Here is a 17,277-nt window from a genome sequence, read left to right on the forward strand (position 1 = left end):
GCTAAATGTATTCATTTTATCATTATTTTAATAATTATACTTGCTATTAATTTGACATACATAAATATCATTCTGTATTTTGCTACAGCCCAATAGGTGGCACTGTCACTGTGGCAGTCTGGCAGAGTCTGCTCGGTTTGCAGTGGGTTTATGTTTTTATCTTGTTTAGTGGCGACGTGTTTTGCAGATTATGACTGACGTTTGACTTTAAAAAGTGTTGTGTTGATTTGATTATACGTCTTTGTGTTTGACTGTAGTGCAGTAAATATGGACACAGACGAGGAAAATGAAAATGACTGGGATCGCAGCTTAGAGTCCGATATGCTTGAGACAGGTGGGTTCACAAACTTTGCATGATATAAGATTCTTTATGTAAATATGATTATATAGAGAGTAAATACGATTGTGGCGTTTACTTCATAGACAGTGCTTAGTATTCATGTTCAGATGATATTTAATTTAGAAGTTTTGTGTCTCGTAACAGATTTAATTAAATCACCACAGCAGCAACAACATAAACAATCGGCTTTTGTGGACTTAACTCAACTTCCGGTAGAATTTGTTGTAGAATCAATAACAACGTTTTAAAGTAGTTTACTCCTGATAATCACTACTTGATTACCATTTGCGTCACCTTCCCTTGCCCCTAACTGGCTGCTACGTAAACAGACAAGCGTTGACAAACAAAGAAGATGCCGTTGTCTCAGGTTGTCATATCGATTGCCTGAGCGGAGCTCCACAAATAGCGCATAACTTAGCTGCTATCTAGCGCCTTAACTAGCGATTCAAAACAAAAACATTACAATTAAAACCACTTGAATATTAAAAGTATCATAAAACATGAGTGTCATAATATAATCACAATTAAACTACAGAAAATAACGTTACTTTCATTTGTGCAACTCCTTGACAGTTCGACGTTCATCAATAAAACGTCTTGATGCCGGCTCTCCTGAGATATTCATACGTTAACGTTTATCCCTCTCTTTCAAGTGTGGTCCTTATCACACTTCGTTTCAAGGGCTATGTATCCCTACGCCTTGGCCCTAGCCCTTGATCAAACTGAGAATTGAGACACCACTTCGCCTCACATGAACGCGCAAAACCGAGGTGAAGGGGGAAGGGGTAAGACACAGAAATGAGACGCACCCTAACTCTGAGTTGTGATCCATGCTCGTCGTCCCCCCTTGTCTTTAGCAAACCAAAACAATTTTATTTTCGACAAGGTATTTCTTAAAGGTGACATAGAATGATTGAGTGGAGTATTTATCCTTGTTCTGTGATCTTACATTTATACAAAAATTTTTTGTTTGGGTCTGTAATGCCTTAGAAGCTTCCTTAAAACCTTTCTCAGATAGCTCTATTAGGGTGGGGGATTTTAAACAAGTGGTTTTGCACCTATTTGGCTCCCCCTACTGGCTTAACTTGCAATCTCATTACTGATTGGCTGACTTTGCTGCCACTCAAAAAATGTAGCCAATTATTTTAAAGTGGAGGGGCAGTTAGATGCCTGTGATGTCATAAGCATCAGTTTTTCAGATTGGGCCGTTTTCTGGCTGACATTTCTTAAAGTGGAATTTCTATGAGACTGAGATGTTTAGCATGTTTAGCACTCTTTGTATGTTTGTGAATGCGGGTAGACTACCATTATTCAACAAAGACAAGGTAAAAATGGTTTTTCATTCTCTGTCCCCTTTAAACCTTTAGTTTAACCGATAAATAAATATAGTCCGGAAGTTCAGGTTAGGCGCGTAATCGCGTGTGCGTCCAATGCAACTGTTTATAAAACAACATAAACCATCACAGAAATTCTTATTAGTTTAATAGTTATAATGGGAATTGTATTGGTTTTAATGAAGAATATAATGGTATCTGTGGGTCTCTACTGGTATGCGTTTTGTTCTACTGGTGTGATGTCATCTGATGGATGGGAACCAATAAAAAATCTATTTACTTCTATTAAAATCTACATCTACATAAAGATGGTTAACAGCTGAGGTTTCATAATGGTATTCATAATGAAAACCATTAGAATTTGTATTGCTATTTTTCAACAGGGCAACATCTGTCAAGTAAATCTACCTCACCATTGGTGTCTTGTCATTTTAGGACTCCCTGACAAAGCGACAGCCACGTCCCAGAGAATAATCCTGCATTTTGACCTGGACTGTTTCTATGCACAAGTAGAGATGATCCGAAATCCAGCTCTTCGAAATAAACCTCTAGGTAAAAAGCACACAATTCAGACAAAATATCATCTCTATTCTTATATGCAATGCAATACGTACAATAATCTCTCCTGTTTTTTTTATTTCTCTCTAAGGTATACAGCAGAAGTATATTATTGTGACTTGTAATTATGTGGCGAGAGAGCAAGGTCTGACAAAGTTGATGTCGGTAACTGATGCTTTGGAGAAATGTCCTCAGCTTGTGCTGGTGAAAGGAGAAGATCTCACCCATTACAGAGAAATGTCCTATAAAGTCACAGGTAAATTATTCATTTGATAAATTAAAGCTGCTGCAACAAATATATTGGATGATATAACAAGATTGAGCACTGTTATTACAATGAATGGGACTAAATGCATTGCTCAATATGTCTGCTTTTGTGATGGAAGTCCCGTGAACCAATTATCAATCGATAAAGCCTGAAAAAGCTTTAGCAGTCCAAAACAAAAGTAGTCCAAAGCAAATATACCTCAAAGTTTGAAAGGATTTTAAACTAGACTTTATCTGTTCCAGAGCTGCTTATGTCATACAGCCCCATGGTGGAAAGGCTCGGCTTTGATGAAAACTTTGTGGACGTTACTGAAATAGTTGAGAAAAGACTGCAGGAGACCCGTATTTCAGATGTCACTTTTATTGGACACATATACAAACATAAACGTGAGTAGTCCTAACATATTACGCACTTGGCTCAACTGAATGCAAGGTATTTTGAATAGCAATGTGATGTCTCTCTCCCCTTAGCCTCAAGTGTAGCAGTTGGTGAGGAAAACTGCAGGCTGGCCATCGGCTCTGTGATAGCAGCTGAGCTCAGACAGGCCATTTTTAACACACTGGGTCTTACAGGCTGCGCTGGCATCGCAAACAACAAACTCTTGGCCAAACTGGTGTCAGGCACCTTTAAACCCAACCAGCAGACCACGCTTTTACCATACAGCACTGCTGAGCTTATGAGCAGCCTCACAGGACTGCTTAAAGTGCCCGGTAAGATGATAATATGAAATTTGAGATTCAGTATGTGTAAAAACTTAATTTTTTTGATGGTAAAATTGACATTTGCGTGGAATTGCTATTATGAGCATATCTGTTTTGTTTCACTTCTTTGAATGTGCTTACAGGAATTGGGTACAGGACAGGTGAGAAGTTAAAAGCTATGGGTCTGGTTAATGTGAGGGATCTGCAGTTATACCCTTTGTCTGAACTGGTGAAGGAGTTTGGGGAAGTGACCGCTAAAAGGATTCAGAATCTTGCCTGTGGGATCGATGACTCTCCAGTCACTCCAACAGGTCCTCCACAGGTATTGCCCATATGTACAGTGTTCCTGTAGCTCAGTCGATTGAGCATTGCTTTAAAGAGCACCTATTGTCCGATTCATGTTATTACATTTCCTTTGGAGTGTAAGTGTGCCCTAAACGGACAAACTGCTCTACAGAGAGCGTGTTTCGTCCTAACGTTGTCTCAGACAATGACATGTTTGTCCTGGCGGCTACCATGCATTCTAAAAATTAAAGGAATACTCTACTTTCATAAATAACAAACCTGGTCATTTACTTAAAGGGATAGTTCGGCCAAAAATGATATTAAACCCATGGTTTACTCACCCCCAAGCTGTCCGAGTTGCATATGTCCATCGTTTTTCAGACAATCACATTTTCGGATATTTTAGAAAATGTTTTAGATCTTTCAGTTGATTAAATGTAATGTTATGGGGTCCACCCATAGTCCACAACCTTCAAGTCCAAAAAAAGGGCGTCCATCCTTCACAAATTAAATCCAAACGGCTCCAGGATTATAAACAAAGGTCTTCTGAGGGTAATCTGCACGGTGTTGTTGTAGAAATATCCATATTTAAAACTTTATTAACAAAAATAATTACCTTCCGGTAGCGCCGCCATCTTAGTGGCGTCCGCATTCAGGATGAGCTTAATGCAGGATGAGCTTATGCAGCCTACGGAGGCTACTCTGCTGCTGCTCTGTGCCCCCGCCCTCCGAATTTGTCATACGTCACTAAGAAAAGTGCGTACACTACGCTAATACTCTCTCCTGAATACAGAGGAGTCTAAGATGGCGGCGCTACCGGAAGGTATTTATTTTCGTTAATAAAGTTTTAAATAAGGATATTTCTACAATCCTGGAGCCATTTGGATTTAATTTGTGAAGGATGGATGCACTTTTTTTGGACTTGAAGGTCGTGGACCCCGTAACATTACATTTAATCAACTGAAAGATCTAAAACATTTTCTAGAATATCCGAAAATGTGTTTGTCTGAAAAACGATGGACATATGCAACTCGGACAGCTTGGGGGTGAGTAAATCATGGGTTTAATATCATTTTTGGCCGAACTATCCCTTTAACCCCATGTCTTCCCAGATGTTTATGTCTTTTTTTGTTAATTTGAGAAGAGATAATGTTTTTGAGGAAAACATTCCTGGATTTTTTTCCATGTAAGTGGACTTTAGTGGACCTCAATAGTTTACAGTTTCAAATTCCAGTTTAAAATTTCAGTGCAGCTTCAAATGGCTCTAAATGATCCCAACCGAGGGATAAGGGTCTTGTCTAGCGAAACGATCACCATTTTCGCCAAAAAAGTACTTTTAAACCAAAACTTCTCGTCTTGCACTAGCTGTGTGTGATATACCAGCATGACCTTATATATACGGTATCACCTCAAAAGGTTTTTTCCTCAAAAAACTAAAATTTTTCTCAACTGAAGAAAGAAAGACATAAACATCTTGGATGACGTGGGGGTGAGTAAATTATCTAAATTTTTTAATGAAAATGGAATATGCCTCAATGTGGCATTCACACCAGATGCTGAAGACACGGCAAGCGTGAGTGATTTACATGTTAAGTCAATGCAAAGACGCGAATAGGCATCCTATTTGCTCGGTACGCGTTAATGGCATGGTGCGAATGGAGGGTTGCCACGGAAACCGCGTGAGTTGAAAAATCTAAAATTTGGCGGATAATCGCGCTGCGTTAACCTATCAGGAGCTTGCTCTAGTAGTGATGTGATTACAGGGAGCTAGCGTAGTCACAGAAGCCCCTCCCATGAGGTGAATTTCCACGTAAATGTCTAGAATTTCACTCGTGAATGAAGCGAGTAAACTCAAAATGTTCAAACGTCCAACTACGCGCGAATAGCGTGTTTTTGCCACCTCTACCGCCACTGATGTAAACGCACAGTAAAGCCGCCTTTCCACTGCACACGACATACGAAAACAACAGTCGGAGTTTGCCCCCTAGTGGCAGTCATAATGAAGTTTCAGTTTAATCGTATATGGGAGAGAAGCTCATTTCAGCGCAAGAGGCTTCATTCTAATATGTTTACCATGGTGGAATAAATAAATGAATGCAAATGAATGAACAGTTATACATATATGACAAAGATTGGCAATATTTACACAAATTAAATTAATAATGTATTACTTATCAGTAACCAATCGTTTTTTTTAAAGGATTCAAGTGTTACTAATAAAGTTAAACAAAAAGGATAAATCATTTTCACCTCACACACAGTTTATGATTGGAATACAATGAAATACATCACAAGTTAAAAAATTTTAACGGATCCAACGGATCTCAAAACGGATCTGATATTTACACATCCGCAGAAGGTCGGCACCTCATGTAGCCTCTTTGCGAATCTCCATAGGAAATGAATGACTTCCGGGTTATCGGCCGTCGTTTGTCGTGTGCAGTGGAAAGGCGGCTTAAGGGGTGAGCTGTTGGTTGCAATTCACAATCTCACCACTAGATGCTGCTACAATTCACACCCATCACCATTAAGGATGGTATTACTTTTTGCTAATCTGTAGCATTTTGCATGTTCTCCCAGTGTCAGTGTGGGTTTACTCCGGGTTCTCCGGTTTCCTTTCGCAGGCCAAAAACATACAGGTTAGGTGAACTGAAGATGCCAAATTTCCCCTCCTGCAACATGTATATTGTGTAGATTAACTTGTGAATGGATTAACTAGTTCTTGGCATAGATGGTGGAACGGCGTTAACAATAAAATAAGTATTTATACAAACACACAGTGTTAGTTTTGTGTTGCTCCAAATCATTTTTTTTAATTTATACATTTCAGTCTCTCAGTGATGAGGACTCTTTCAAGAAAATTTCCACACTAGCAGAAGTAACAAATAAAATTGAGGAGCTGCTCACCAGCCTTAATGAGAGGTGAGTACTGTATATATTATGCAACGTAAGTCTAAGTTATAACACCTGTCACATTTTGTTGGGCATGTTTATACCGTATACCGTCTCTATGTTTTAATGTGCTGTCTTTCTAGGATGTACAAAGATGGCAGACAGCCACACACATTCAGATTAACAATTCGCAGATATTCTGCCACTAATCGCTGGTTCAATCGAGAAAGCAGACAGTGTCCTATTCCCAACCAGACCGGGCTCAAGATCACATGTGGTAAAGTTTCCTTTTCAATCTTGTAATATATATATCAGATTATTGAAATTAACATTTAGCTCTATTTTCTACATTAGGTAGCAGTGAGGCTGTGCCACAGTTACTGTCAATGGCAGTGAAACTCTTTCATAAAATGGTGGACACACGTGAGCCGTTTCACCTGACCTTGCTGAACGTGTGCTTTAGTAACCTGCAGGCCAAATCCTCCAGCAGGTCTTCGATCGTCTCTTTCTTCACACAGAAGTCTCCCACTAAAGCCCAAACAGCATCTCAGAGTCAGGTGAGACTGTATGACACTCGCGATTACAGAGGTTTTGTTTAAAATAACACATAATAAATATCTGTATTTTAAAGTATACAATACACTACATAAATCAGCCATAGTTTTTCTGGTCTTATTCACATTTAAACTTCACTCTTTATAAATAAAGGTGATGCCATTGAAGAATAATTTTAGGTCCTCCCAAGAATCACTCAGTCAAATGATAAAGTCACCATGAAACGGAAGTAGTGATTGTTGTTTTTTCCCCATGGTGACACATATCCGAGTGAAACCATTTTAAAATGAAAAAAAAAAAAACGGTTGGGTTGGACTTGAATTCGTCCATTGAGTATTAATTGGATCATTGGAAGTTGGGTCTTGTTACTCATCGCTGTAACCTTTTCCCTGACTCCGGGAGATTTGTGTTTTTGATTAAAGATTATGAGGGCACATGATTTTTTTTTCCAGATAAATTATGTGTAAAAAATAACACAATATTCCCAAAAAAAAAAAAAAAAAAAGATTTAATTGCAACGTTAAAATAAACATTTCTTTCTTACCTTTTTATAGTCTAAAGCAGGGGTTTTCAAACTGTGGGTCGGGACCATAGATTGTAAAAATATGGACGTAGTAGCTGTGATGTCACCCATAGGTTTGTGAATAGGGTTTTTGAGGTCAATAGTAGGCGGTGGCTGTCATTGCCATCTTGGCCGTGTGTCACCGCGAATCACTCGCATATAACCGAAAATGGGTAAAGAGGCGGGACGTGGGTGAAGCTGAGGTGGCTGGTTGCTGAAACCACGCCCGCGTTGCTCGACTGTAGTGACAGCACTGGCTGTTCAACCGTCACTCAAGTGGCCACGCCCTTAATTATGCAGCACTTTAAGGCTTAATATAATTAACGGATGAGTTACAAAAAAATTCACCCCATCACAGTTGTCATGAAGGGCAAAATTAGCTATATCGACCAAAAACACTTTGTACCAGGCTGTAAACATATTATTTTCTACTGTATAGACCCTTTTACTGTTTGTACACAATGATGACGTGGCAGCGTATGCGCGCGCATTTAGGCAACGGAAGTATCGTAAGAATCAACAGTGAAGCAACACAAAAAGTAAGTTATTTTAAAAAATTGACTTAATCAACATTTTCAACACAGCTACCAGATCCGTGTACTATAGTGGAGTGGATAAAAGACGTTAGCAGATGGCCAAAAATAAAGTTGCCAGATACATATATACGTATATGAGTATATTATATTAGTGCAACCAAACGCAACAACGGGACATTTTGATGTTGAGAAACCGTTTTAATAAACTTTCTGAGTTGCTACCACGTTAGAACCAATGGGGAATAACACCACTTCTGTTGCCCAAATGCGCGCGCAGGCTATTTGATCACGTGAGCTGTAAAAGGGTCTATAGTTGGGCATTTAACATGGGAATTGATTCCCTTTTGGAGCCAGCCTCTAGTGGCCATTCAATGAATTGCTGTTTCAGTCACTTTCGTAGTGGCTTCATTAGAGAGATCGGAAGGTTGCCCCTCAATTGCACATTTATTTTTAAGACTGGTGCCTTTGGCATTTCCATAATCATCTCTGAGCCTTTATCAAAAACCAAAAGAAATCATTGACTTTAATAAAAAAAAATGACTGAATATGGTGTCATTTGTTTAAGTTAATTCTTTACTTTGCCACTAGGTGGAACCTGATGTCTGTGAGCCTGCTGGCAGTTCTCATTTCACCCAGGAAGTGGTTTTACAAAAGCAAGAGAAAATATTGAACAGCATGTTAAATTGCACATCAGCATTCCCAACCCAAGAAACACAAACAGAGTCTCTGCAAAACATCCCTGATTCTTCCACATCTCCCAAACAATCACATGTTACCAGCCGAAGCACACAAGACTCTTGCATGACTGACGTCTCCAAAATTGGAGTGGGTTGCAATCTCCCTCCAAATGTTGACCTGGAAGTCTTCAAACTCTTACCTAAGCACATTCAGATGGAGCTTGTTTCTAGTTTTCAAAATGAAAACTCACCACAACCTAATTATGGACATGCTGATCCGTTTTCCAAACAGGCTGAGACAGGGAATCACTCCATGTCAGGTTTCAACCAAGCAGAAACATCAGATCCCTGTGAATCAACACTAAAGTGTAGCAGAAATTTAACTTCTCATTACAGTGAACTCAGCAAGACCTTTTCCTTACCTCAGTCCTTCACAAATTTAGAAAATGGAAAATCCACAGAAAGCTGTAGCATCCCTCCTCATTCAGATGTCCCTCCAAACGTGGACCCTTGTGTATTTTCCCAACTTCCTGCTGATGTTCAGAGAGAGTTACTGACAGAATGGAGACAGCAAAAACCTGTTTTAAAAATCCCTTCAAAACAGTCACACAAAACCTCAAGTAACAGAGACAAGAGGTCTGTTGCTAAAGGCAGCCAGTGTAACAAGATAATGAAATATTTCAAACCTAACTAAAAAGTAACATCTTTGGAGTTCCTGTTTTGATGTTATAAAATGTTAAATATATATATCTGTTAATAAGCCTTAAAGATGTGAGTATATATTCCTTTGCATATTAAGATTTTTATATTCATTCCACCTTGATAATAAACCAAATATGTCTTTCACAGAAATTTCATTGGTGTCATTGAATACTTAATGGCTGAAACCATGATTTTTTTAAAGGGGGCATTTCACAAGAATTTTTGACGTTTGCAAATAAGTTTTTGGAGTTCCAGCTCAAAAATACCATATCAATAATTTATTATAACATATTAAAATTGACACTTTGTAGGTGTGCGCAAAAATGTGCCGTTTTTGGGTGTGTCCTTTAAAATGCAAATGAGCTGATCTCTGCACTAAATGGAAGTGCCGTGGTTGGATAGTGCAGATTAAAGGGGCGGGATTATCCCCTTCTGACATCACAGGGGGAGCCAAATTTCAATGAACTATGGTTTACCAAAACTAAGTTACTGGGTTGTTCTTTTTCTCATTTTCTGGGTGGATAGAACCACTGGGGACCCAATTATAGCACCCAAACATGGAAAAAGTCAGATTTTCATTATTTGTCCCCTTTAAATAGTACTGCACTAGCTATTTCTATTATCATATTTTAGTTAAAACTCAGTTATTTTAAGAAACATTAAGCAAAAAAATAAATAAAATGGAGATCTTACAGAACCTTTAAACATTAAAGCATTTGTAATGTTATTTTTTTCTTTAAAAAACGTTTAATTAGAAATTATTATAAAAAACTTTGAAAACCCCGGTTGCTTCTCTGTCCTCGTTTAAGAGTGGAAAATAACATCAAATACATTCAACACATTTCATTTTGTTAAACCTTTATTTTGAAACTAAAGTATTTCCGGCTTCTCTTACAGTCGCATTTCTTCATATTCTCATCGTGCGCATCTTCTTCCTCTATCTCTCCGGCGGATCTTCTTCCGGGCGTATTATACCGCTATATTCAGGCTATTATAAGCTTTATCCAACCTCTACCATCTAAAATTTTCTCCACATCACACAAGCGGATTGCAGCTGTTATTTTAAGGATGAAGGGGAAAAGGTTGGCAGTGTTTTTCAGCGTGATTCTGGCCAGTGTCCTTCTGACAGAGGCAGCGCGGAACAAGAAAGACTCCAGCAGTCAGAACATCTTGAGGAAGGCGGCAAGTGTGGTCTATCAAACCCTGAGCAATGTCTTCGGAGAGGAGAATATCAAGGCTCTGTACAAGGTCCGTCTAAGATCCATGCAGATATTTACATTTTAGATACGTTTTGAAGTTGCATTTGAAAAGGCCCTACGATTATCTTTAGCTGTCATTGGCTGTGTCTTAAAATGTATTGGTCTTCCTGCCCTAGTTAGATAGCACACTGGGGCTGCGTCCGAAACCGTATACTTTATAGTAGGTAGATGAAGTACCTACTTACTTGCCGTTAAAACAGTAGGTACTGTATAGTATGAATCCTTGTATTATGAATGAGATTCGGACGTACTACATCCGCCATGTTGCTACATCACGTGACATACGTCGTCATCACGTCATGTCATTCCAGCGCGAAAACAGCCGCATGAAAAAAAAAAGAAAACAGCCGCATGATCTTCTTCTTCGTTGGTTAACTCCTCTGCCAGGGTATCATGGGATAGTGAAGTGTCCATCGTATGCACACTGCAAAATCTAACCGGAAGTAGTAGGTCATCCGGGTACTTTTGCATACTGTTTTTAGAATACTATGTATTCGGACATACTACTCGCCTCGCCTACTGCATTTCGCGTACTATATAGTATGAAGTAGGCGGTTTCGGACGCAGCACATGTCGCGTACGCACATGCGTTCGGACGTTTTAACTTACAAATCATGTTTCAACTAAAACTTTCGTACTAAAATTTATTTTAAAAATATGCAAAAATGTAAGAACAATTTAGACCACACGTGCGCAATAATCATGAACAAGGAAAATAACCCTATAATATATATCTGTGTTATGTATTTTATATATTTTTTCCTTGTTCATGATTATCGCGTACGTGTGGTCTAAGTTGTTCTTACGTTTTTGCATACATTTAAAATAAATTTTAGTACGAAAGTTTTAGTTGAATCATGATTTGTAAGTTAAAACGTCCGTACACACATTTTACGAACTAATTTGTGCATACGCATGCTTCGTGAATGAGACCCACTGTGTCAGTCTATGGCACGATATATATGTTAGTATGGCATTTTATAATATACTTTGATATCGAAATTTAAATATGCACGAGTTAAATTTTAAGTATATAATGTAATGCATTGTGTAATCCAAAATTGCATTTTAAGTTAAATATTTTTATCGTTATTTGTTCATTCCTCTTGAGACCAGATAGAAATACATGAGAAACAATAAATTACTAAGACATTATAATGCAAATTAATATACAATAACAGATAAACCAATTCAATTCTATTTTATTTATATAGCACTTTTCACAAGTGTTAATTGTTTCAAATCAGCTTTACATTAATAGATGTAGGAATTAGAAAAAGCATGGAAAAGCGAGCGTAGTAATAATGTAACCTATACAGTATACTTAATACAAGTATTAAGTTAAGCCAATGGTGGCGGATTCTCCAGGGGATGAAAAAACCCTATAGGAGAAAAACCCTCCTGGCTAGTCCAGGGGGAAAACATCTAGGAGAAGAAAAACCCCTGAGAGAGAAACATATATTTATATATATAAATACTATCCGGGTATGTAAACCACTAAGAATAAATACTAAGAATAATAAAATACTAAGAATACACAAAAGTCAAAATACAGTATGAATAACAAAAACAGTAAACACAACTTTTTAGCAATAAAATAATGAGTAGTGTAAAGTAAAATAAATGAGATTATTCCTAAAGGGGGTCGCACACCGGACCCGCAGCACCGTGCCGTTCTGAAAAAAATCGAACACTGCGGCGCCCAGCTACAACTCAGGAAGTTGCTAAAATGTCTGTTGTGCCACAGAGCGCCACTAACATAGTTTAACATTAAAAACATAATCACATTAACGATTAACTTTGGCTGCTAACGTATATTTAGCATTTTGAAGTAGACGCTAACTGACTAAGCTTGCGCGATTTAATGTGCACTTTCAGTGTACAATACCTCCGAGTTGTCCTAGACGCGACGCGGCGCTGAGCTGCGGGTCCGGTGTACGACCCCCTTAAGACTGAGAGCATTTGTACTTAATATACACCATTTTGTATTTAATAATTTTTTTGTATTTATTAATGTTTAATAAATATTTAAATAACATTTTTATACATTTTTATATTTGTTTATGTTTATTTTATTGCAGTTCTTTTCGAAGACCACAGAGAGCTTTGTCCATGGAGTTGATTCATTATTGGACACCTTGTGGAAACTATGGGTGGATCTTCTGGATGTTCTAGGAATCGACGGTAAGTTTAGTTTTATGCTGCATTCATTAATGTATTCAAATATGTCCACGGTTGGGTCAAATGTTTTCAATTGCTGGGTAAAATGAATCTATGCTGGGTTGTTTTGACCCATAGTTTGGCCAAATATGGACATTTTCTAGGTCAATTAAACCCAAAGGTTGAGTTTGGCTATATATTACCCAACTATAGGTTAGAAACGACCCAGGATTTGTTAGTGTAAAATGCAAAACATCCTTAAATCCATTTTGTTTCCCCACTCTCTCTCTCCTTAGCTTCTAACCTCACTCACTACTTCAGCCCATCCTCCGTTTCCAGTTCACCGGCTCGTGCTCTCCTCCTGGTGGCAGCCTTTCTGGTGGCCTACTGGTTCCTGTCTTTGTTCCTCAGCTGGTTCTTTTACGTTCTCCACCCAGTGTTTGGCCGCTTCCTCTGGCTGGCACGCATTGTGCTGTTCGCTCTCTCTTGCCTCTATATTCTGCAGAAATTCGAAGGTGACCCAGAAAAGGCAGTCGTACCTCTGTGTATCATCATGGCTGTGTACTTCATGACCGGACCTGTGGGAGCATACTGGCGGAAAGGGGGCGGATCCGGAACTCTGGAGGAGAAGATCGACCACCTCGATACCCAGATCCGCCTTCTCAATATTCGCTTGAGCAGAGTGATTGAAAACCTGGAAAGCTCGAGCGACCAGTGAAGCAATGGGAATTTTTTCCCAACCTGAGAATCTTCTTTCTTGCCCCTTTTTCTCAGGATTTCATCAATGCAAAGACTTTTAGTCAGGCAAGTTGTTCGTAAGTTTCTTTAATTCGCCAGTCAGTAGACAAAAAGGTTCATAACATTAACCCTGTCGATGTAGAATAAATTGGTGTCCATTTTAGACCGTAGCCATCCGAGTAAATGTCAAGACTTTTTGTATGCTGTGGATCTGTGTGTTATAGTAAGTTTGTGCGTGCTTGGAAGTCTTGCCTTGAATGTGTGTTACTCCATGAGCTTTGTTTTATTGTTTTATTAGTGTGTTTGCATTTGTATATTTATCAGTACTTCATGAAGGTAAATGTCATAAAGTTAGAAACACTCCCAAGTGTGAATGATGGCCAAAATCACTGCATTTTATCTCTTTTCAATGAGGTCACCATGGGTCACTTTCAATTCAGGACCGTCTAGCGCTATCAATGGTAGAGATGTATGTAGAAATCACTTTCAGAAAGCAACTAGTCAGCAGACCGTGAGGATATCTGACCACTGTTTCTGGCAGCAATTTTACAGTGCTGCAATGCACCCTGGCATCTCTGTCCAAAAGAAAATGTGGTTCTCATGTGGTAAGATTACTAAGTACAGGGTAAAACCTGGCCATGCACTTTGTTCTCAGCATGTGATCATGAATAACACAAATTTTGGGTGGTTTCTGATTGTCCTTTCTTGACCTTAAGAGGTGTCTGCGCTGTGTATACACTGTATTTTAATGTACTCGTATAGAAAGGGATTGATTTATTCATCTTTTATCCCACTACTGTAACTAGGATCTTATTTATACTGTAATTATGAACAAGGTTATTGATAACATCTCTAACTGTAATTGTATTGTTAAATATCAGCTGTCCAGCTGACTGCCCGTTTCAGAATGCCTCGTTATTGCACGTCCGGCTGTCTTTAAGATCTAACCCATGTCTTACCTCTGAAGTTTTTGATGCAAATTTTATATTTTGTTCTGCTTTTGCAATTTGATTTTAGATCTTTTTATAAATGTGCATGCTACTTAAACTTTGCTTGAAAAAAAAATGTTTTTGTTTGTTTATATACATATGTTTTGAACTTTCATTCCCTACTTGCAAGGCGGAGTATTCGTGTTATCTGGTATTTTTGGTTTGTTTAATTTTTTTTTTTTACAATATTATCAAGTATTATGTATGGTCAGTATTCAAGTATAAGTATCATTACACACTTTCAAAATAAAGGTACAAATGCTGTCGCTGGGGCGAACCCTTTCAATAATGACACATTATGGGTGCATACTAGTACTTTGTAGATACATTTTGGCTTAAAGTGACATATCTACCACATATTAGGACCTTTTTAAATGTTACCATCCAGGTGACAGCTTTTGCATTGTTTTTTTATTGACTGTATTACAGAAAATCCTTTGGAAGTAGGTTATGTTTAAAAATTAGGAACATTTCATATTTGCGTCACGATATTCTGAGTGAATCGTGCAAACTCAAATTATTGTGTTTTTTTAATACTATCTCAGAAATTAAGGTACAAACGTTGTCACTGGGACGGTACCTTTTAAAAGGGTCCTAATATGTACCATTTTGGTACTGATATGTACTTTTGAGGTACCTGTATGCATCCCTGAGGCACCAATATGCACCTTTTAGGTACAAAAGTGTACTTTTGAAAACGTACCGCCCCAGACAACTTTTGTACTTTCTTGTACCTTTTTTTCTGAGTGCGTACTAAAGATGTACCAGCCTGTTTAAAGTGACCCAAATTGAATTTGATAGCTGTCTCATTCACTCAAATTACAAACCCTTTATAAACCCTATTTGTGTTGTGTGGATGTTATATGGTTTTAAAATCATACATACAAGCACCAGCTTTAGTGTGATTTACCAAATGATAATAATGTACCAGCATAATTGTAAAAAAATGCTATCTGTGTGGATAAGTAACCACTCCCCTATGTAGACAAACTTTCATGTGTTGATGTGCTTGTGAATGGTTTTGCCATAGTAAAACACTGGATTTGTGTACCGTCAATTATTTTATTTCATTGTAGTTGCATGAATCTCATTCCAGCAGTGCAGCCGTGATTTATTCTGGGATTGCATTGCATATTTGACCAGCTGTTTTGTTTGACCAACCTTTTCTCATTATCGCAACACTTTTCAAATCCTCAATCAAACATTTTGAAACATCATGTATGTAATGTATTAGTACATAAGCTTTTTACCTCAAAGATATAAGAGTGCAGTTCACTGCATAGACCCAAGTGTCTCTTAGATCCCATACGACTGCGCCAGTGCCAACTATTGTGTGTTGTGCATTATGTTTTATCTCTAAATGCAAAGCACTGAATATTTGTCAGTCAGTCTGGACCTTAAGCATCTTTGCATACAGTAGTAAACGCCTAGATTTCAATCAGGTTTGTCTATGTACTGCATAATTTTCATCAGGATTTTCACCTGCAGTGTTGCTTGCTGTGGTATTATTTGCACTGTCTGTATCACATTGTGTGTTAATGATACATGTTAAAAAAAAGTTTTTCTCAAAGATGAAATGGTGGTCCAAAAATGATTTAATAAATGTGATTTGATCAACATACCTTGTGTTTTATTTGCATGTCGAGTGGCCAACCCGACTTGGATATACTGTATGGCGTCATCGATTATGTTTGCTTAGATTGCATATTGCTTTATTTCATAATGTGGTGTGTGATGCAACAGAGATTCATGTTTGAATATTGCTTCATTTGTCTGTTTCAAATGACCTCAGATCAACTCTATCTGGAGAGGGTAAACTTATGTATGCTTTAACTCACAGACAACCTGAACGTGACCTAATAAGATTTATTACTGGCATGCTATGTAAGGGTCAGGGATGTCTTGCGAGATAGTAATGCGCAAATCTGTCCAGGGAGGGGATCTTAACACAAATTAATTAAGCATATTATCCTTGTAGCACATTTTGTTTGATGAAAGCTTGTGATGTAGCTGAACTTGGCAATAATTGGCACTTTGCTATCCGCATGCATTTTTTGTCATGAATCAGGTGAAGCTTTCCAAAATCACATTATACATATGACTTTCTATTGTTCAGCATATGTTATATATCTAGGATTAAATCCAAATGCAAATTGCGTTTCATTCAATATTCTGCCAACTGTATTTCCTGTGTCCCATTTCGGAGACTGATTCAAATGTTGTCTGAAAAGGCTTACATAATATCTAACAAAGGGCCATAACGTATGGCCATTTTGATAAAAACATATTTATTACTGAGACTACAGACTCTCGTACAAATTTGCTACAGACCTATTACAAATACATGGTCAGATAGATAGATAAACATTAACAAAGTTTACTAAAGTGAAGTATACTATGATATTTTTTTCATGTGGGTAAATTCAGCAATGGATTATATAAATACAATATGGCTCTCTGGACCAAAGACATTTAAATATCCTCCTCTAAAATACACAGACACATCTATGTGATGTAATCCATGATATTTTCCCTTCATGTCAGTTTGCAGACTGAGAGCACAGGATTGGTCACACCTCTAAAATGCTTCATGTACCCCTCGTATTCTATTGGCCAGACGCCTTTGTGACCGAATGGGCAAAACGGCTGCTTGACTTCTGATTGGTTCGTTTTTCCGTCTGTCCATGTCGCTTTCTCTCGTGCCGCCGTATCAGCCGATGT

At 38.1% G+C, this 17,277-nt stretch overlaps 2 protein-coding genes across 2 annotated transcripts; both read left to right on the forward strand.

The window, feature by feature from the left end:
• The first annotated feature begins 90 nt into the window (after positions 1 to 90).
• poli (polymerase (DNA directed) iota) lies at positions 91 to 9,488 on the forward strand. Its single transcript, XM_065250802.2, has 11 exons — positions 91 to 142; positions 258 to 334; positions 2,110 to 2,226; positions 2,324 to 2,488; positions 2,743 to 2,886; positions 2,971 to 3,210; positions 3,345 to 3,523; positions 6,317 to 6,408; positions 6,522 to 6,655; positions 6,733 to 6,935; positions 8,620 to 9,488. Exons 2-11 carry the CDS (start codon positions 268 to 270, stop codon positions 9,400 to 9,402), a joined length of 2,124 nt encoding a protein of 707 aa, XP_065106874.1. The 5' UTR covers positions 91 to 142; positions 258 to 267; the 3' UTR covers positions 9,403 to 9,488.
• An 821-nt stretch (positions 9,489 to 10,309) lies between these two features.
• Positions 10,310 to 16,175, forward strand: bri3bp (bri3 binding protein). Its single transcript, XM_065250805.2, has 3 exons — positions 10,310 to 10,658; positions 12,751 to 12,853; positions 13,126 to 16,175. The coding sequence occupies exons 1-3, from the start codon at positions 10,479 to 10,481 to the stop codon at positions 13,545 to 13,547; spliced, it is 705 nt and encodes a 234-aa protein (XP_065106877.1). The 5' UTR covers positions 10,310 to 10,478; the 3' UTR covers positions 13,548 to 16,175.
• Positions 16,176 to 17,277: the final 1,102 nt, after the last annotated feature.

This window comes from Paramisgurnus dabryanus, chromosome 5 (assembly GCF_030506205.2).
Source record: "Paramisgurnus dabryanus chromosome 5, PD_genome_1.1, whole genome shotgun sequence".
Classification (NCBI taxonomy): Eukaryota; Metazoa; Chordata; class Actinopteri; order Cypriniformes; family Cobitidae; genus Paramisgurnus; species Paramisgurnus dabryanus.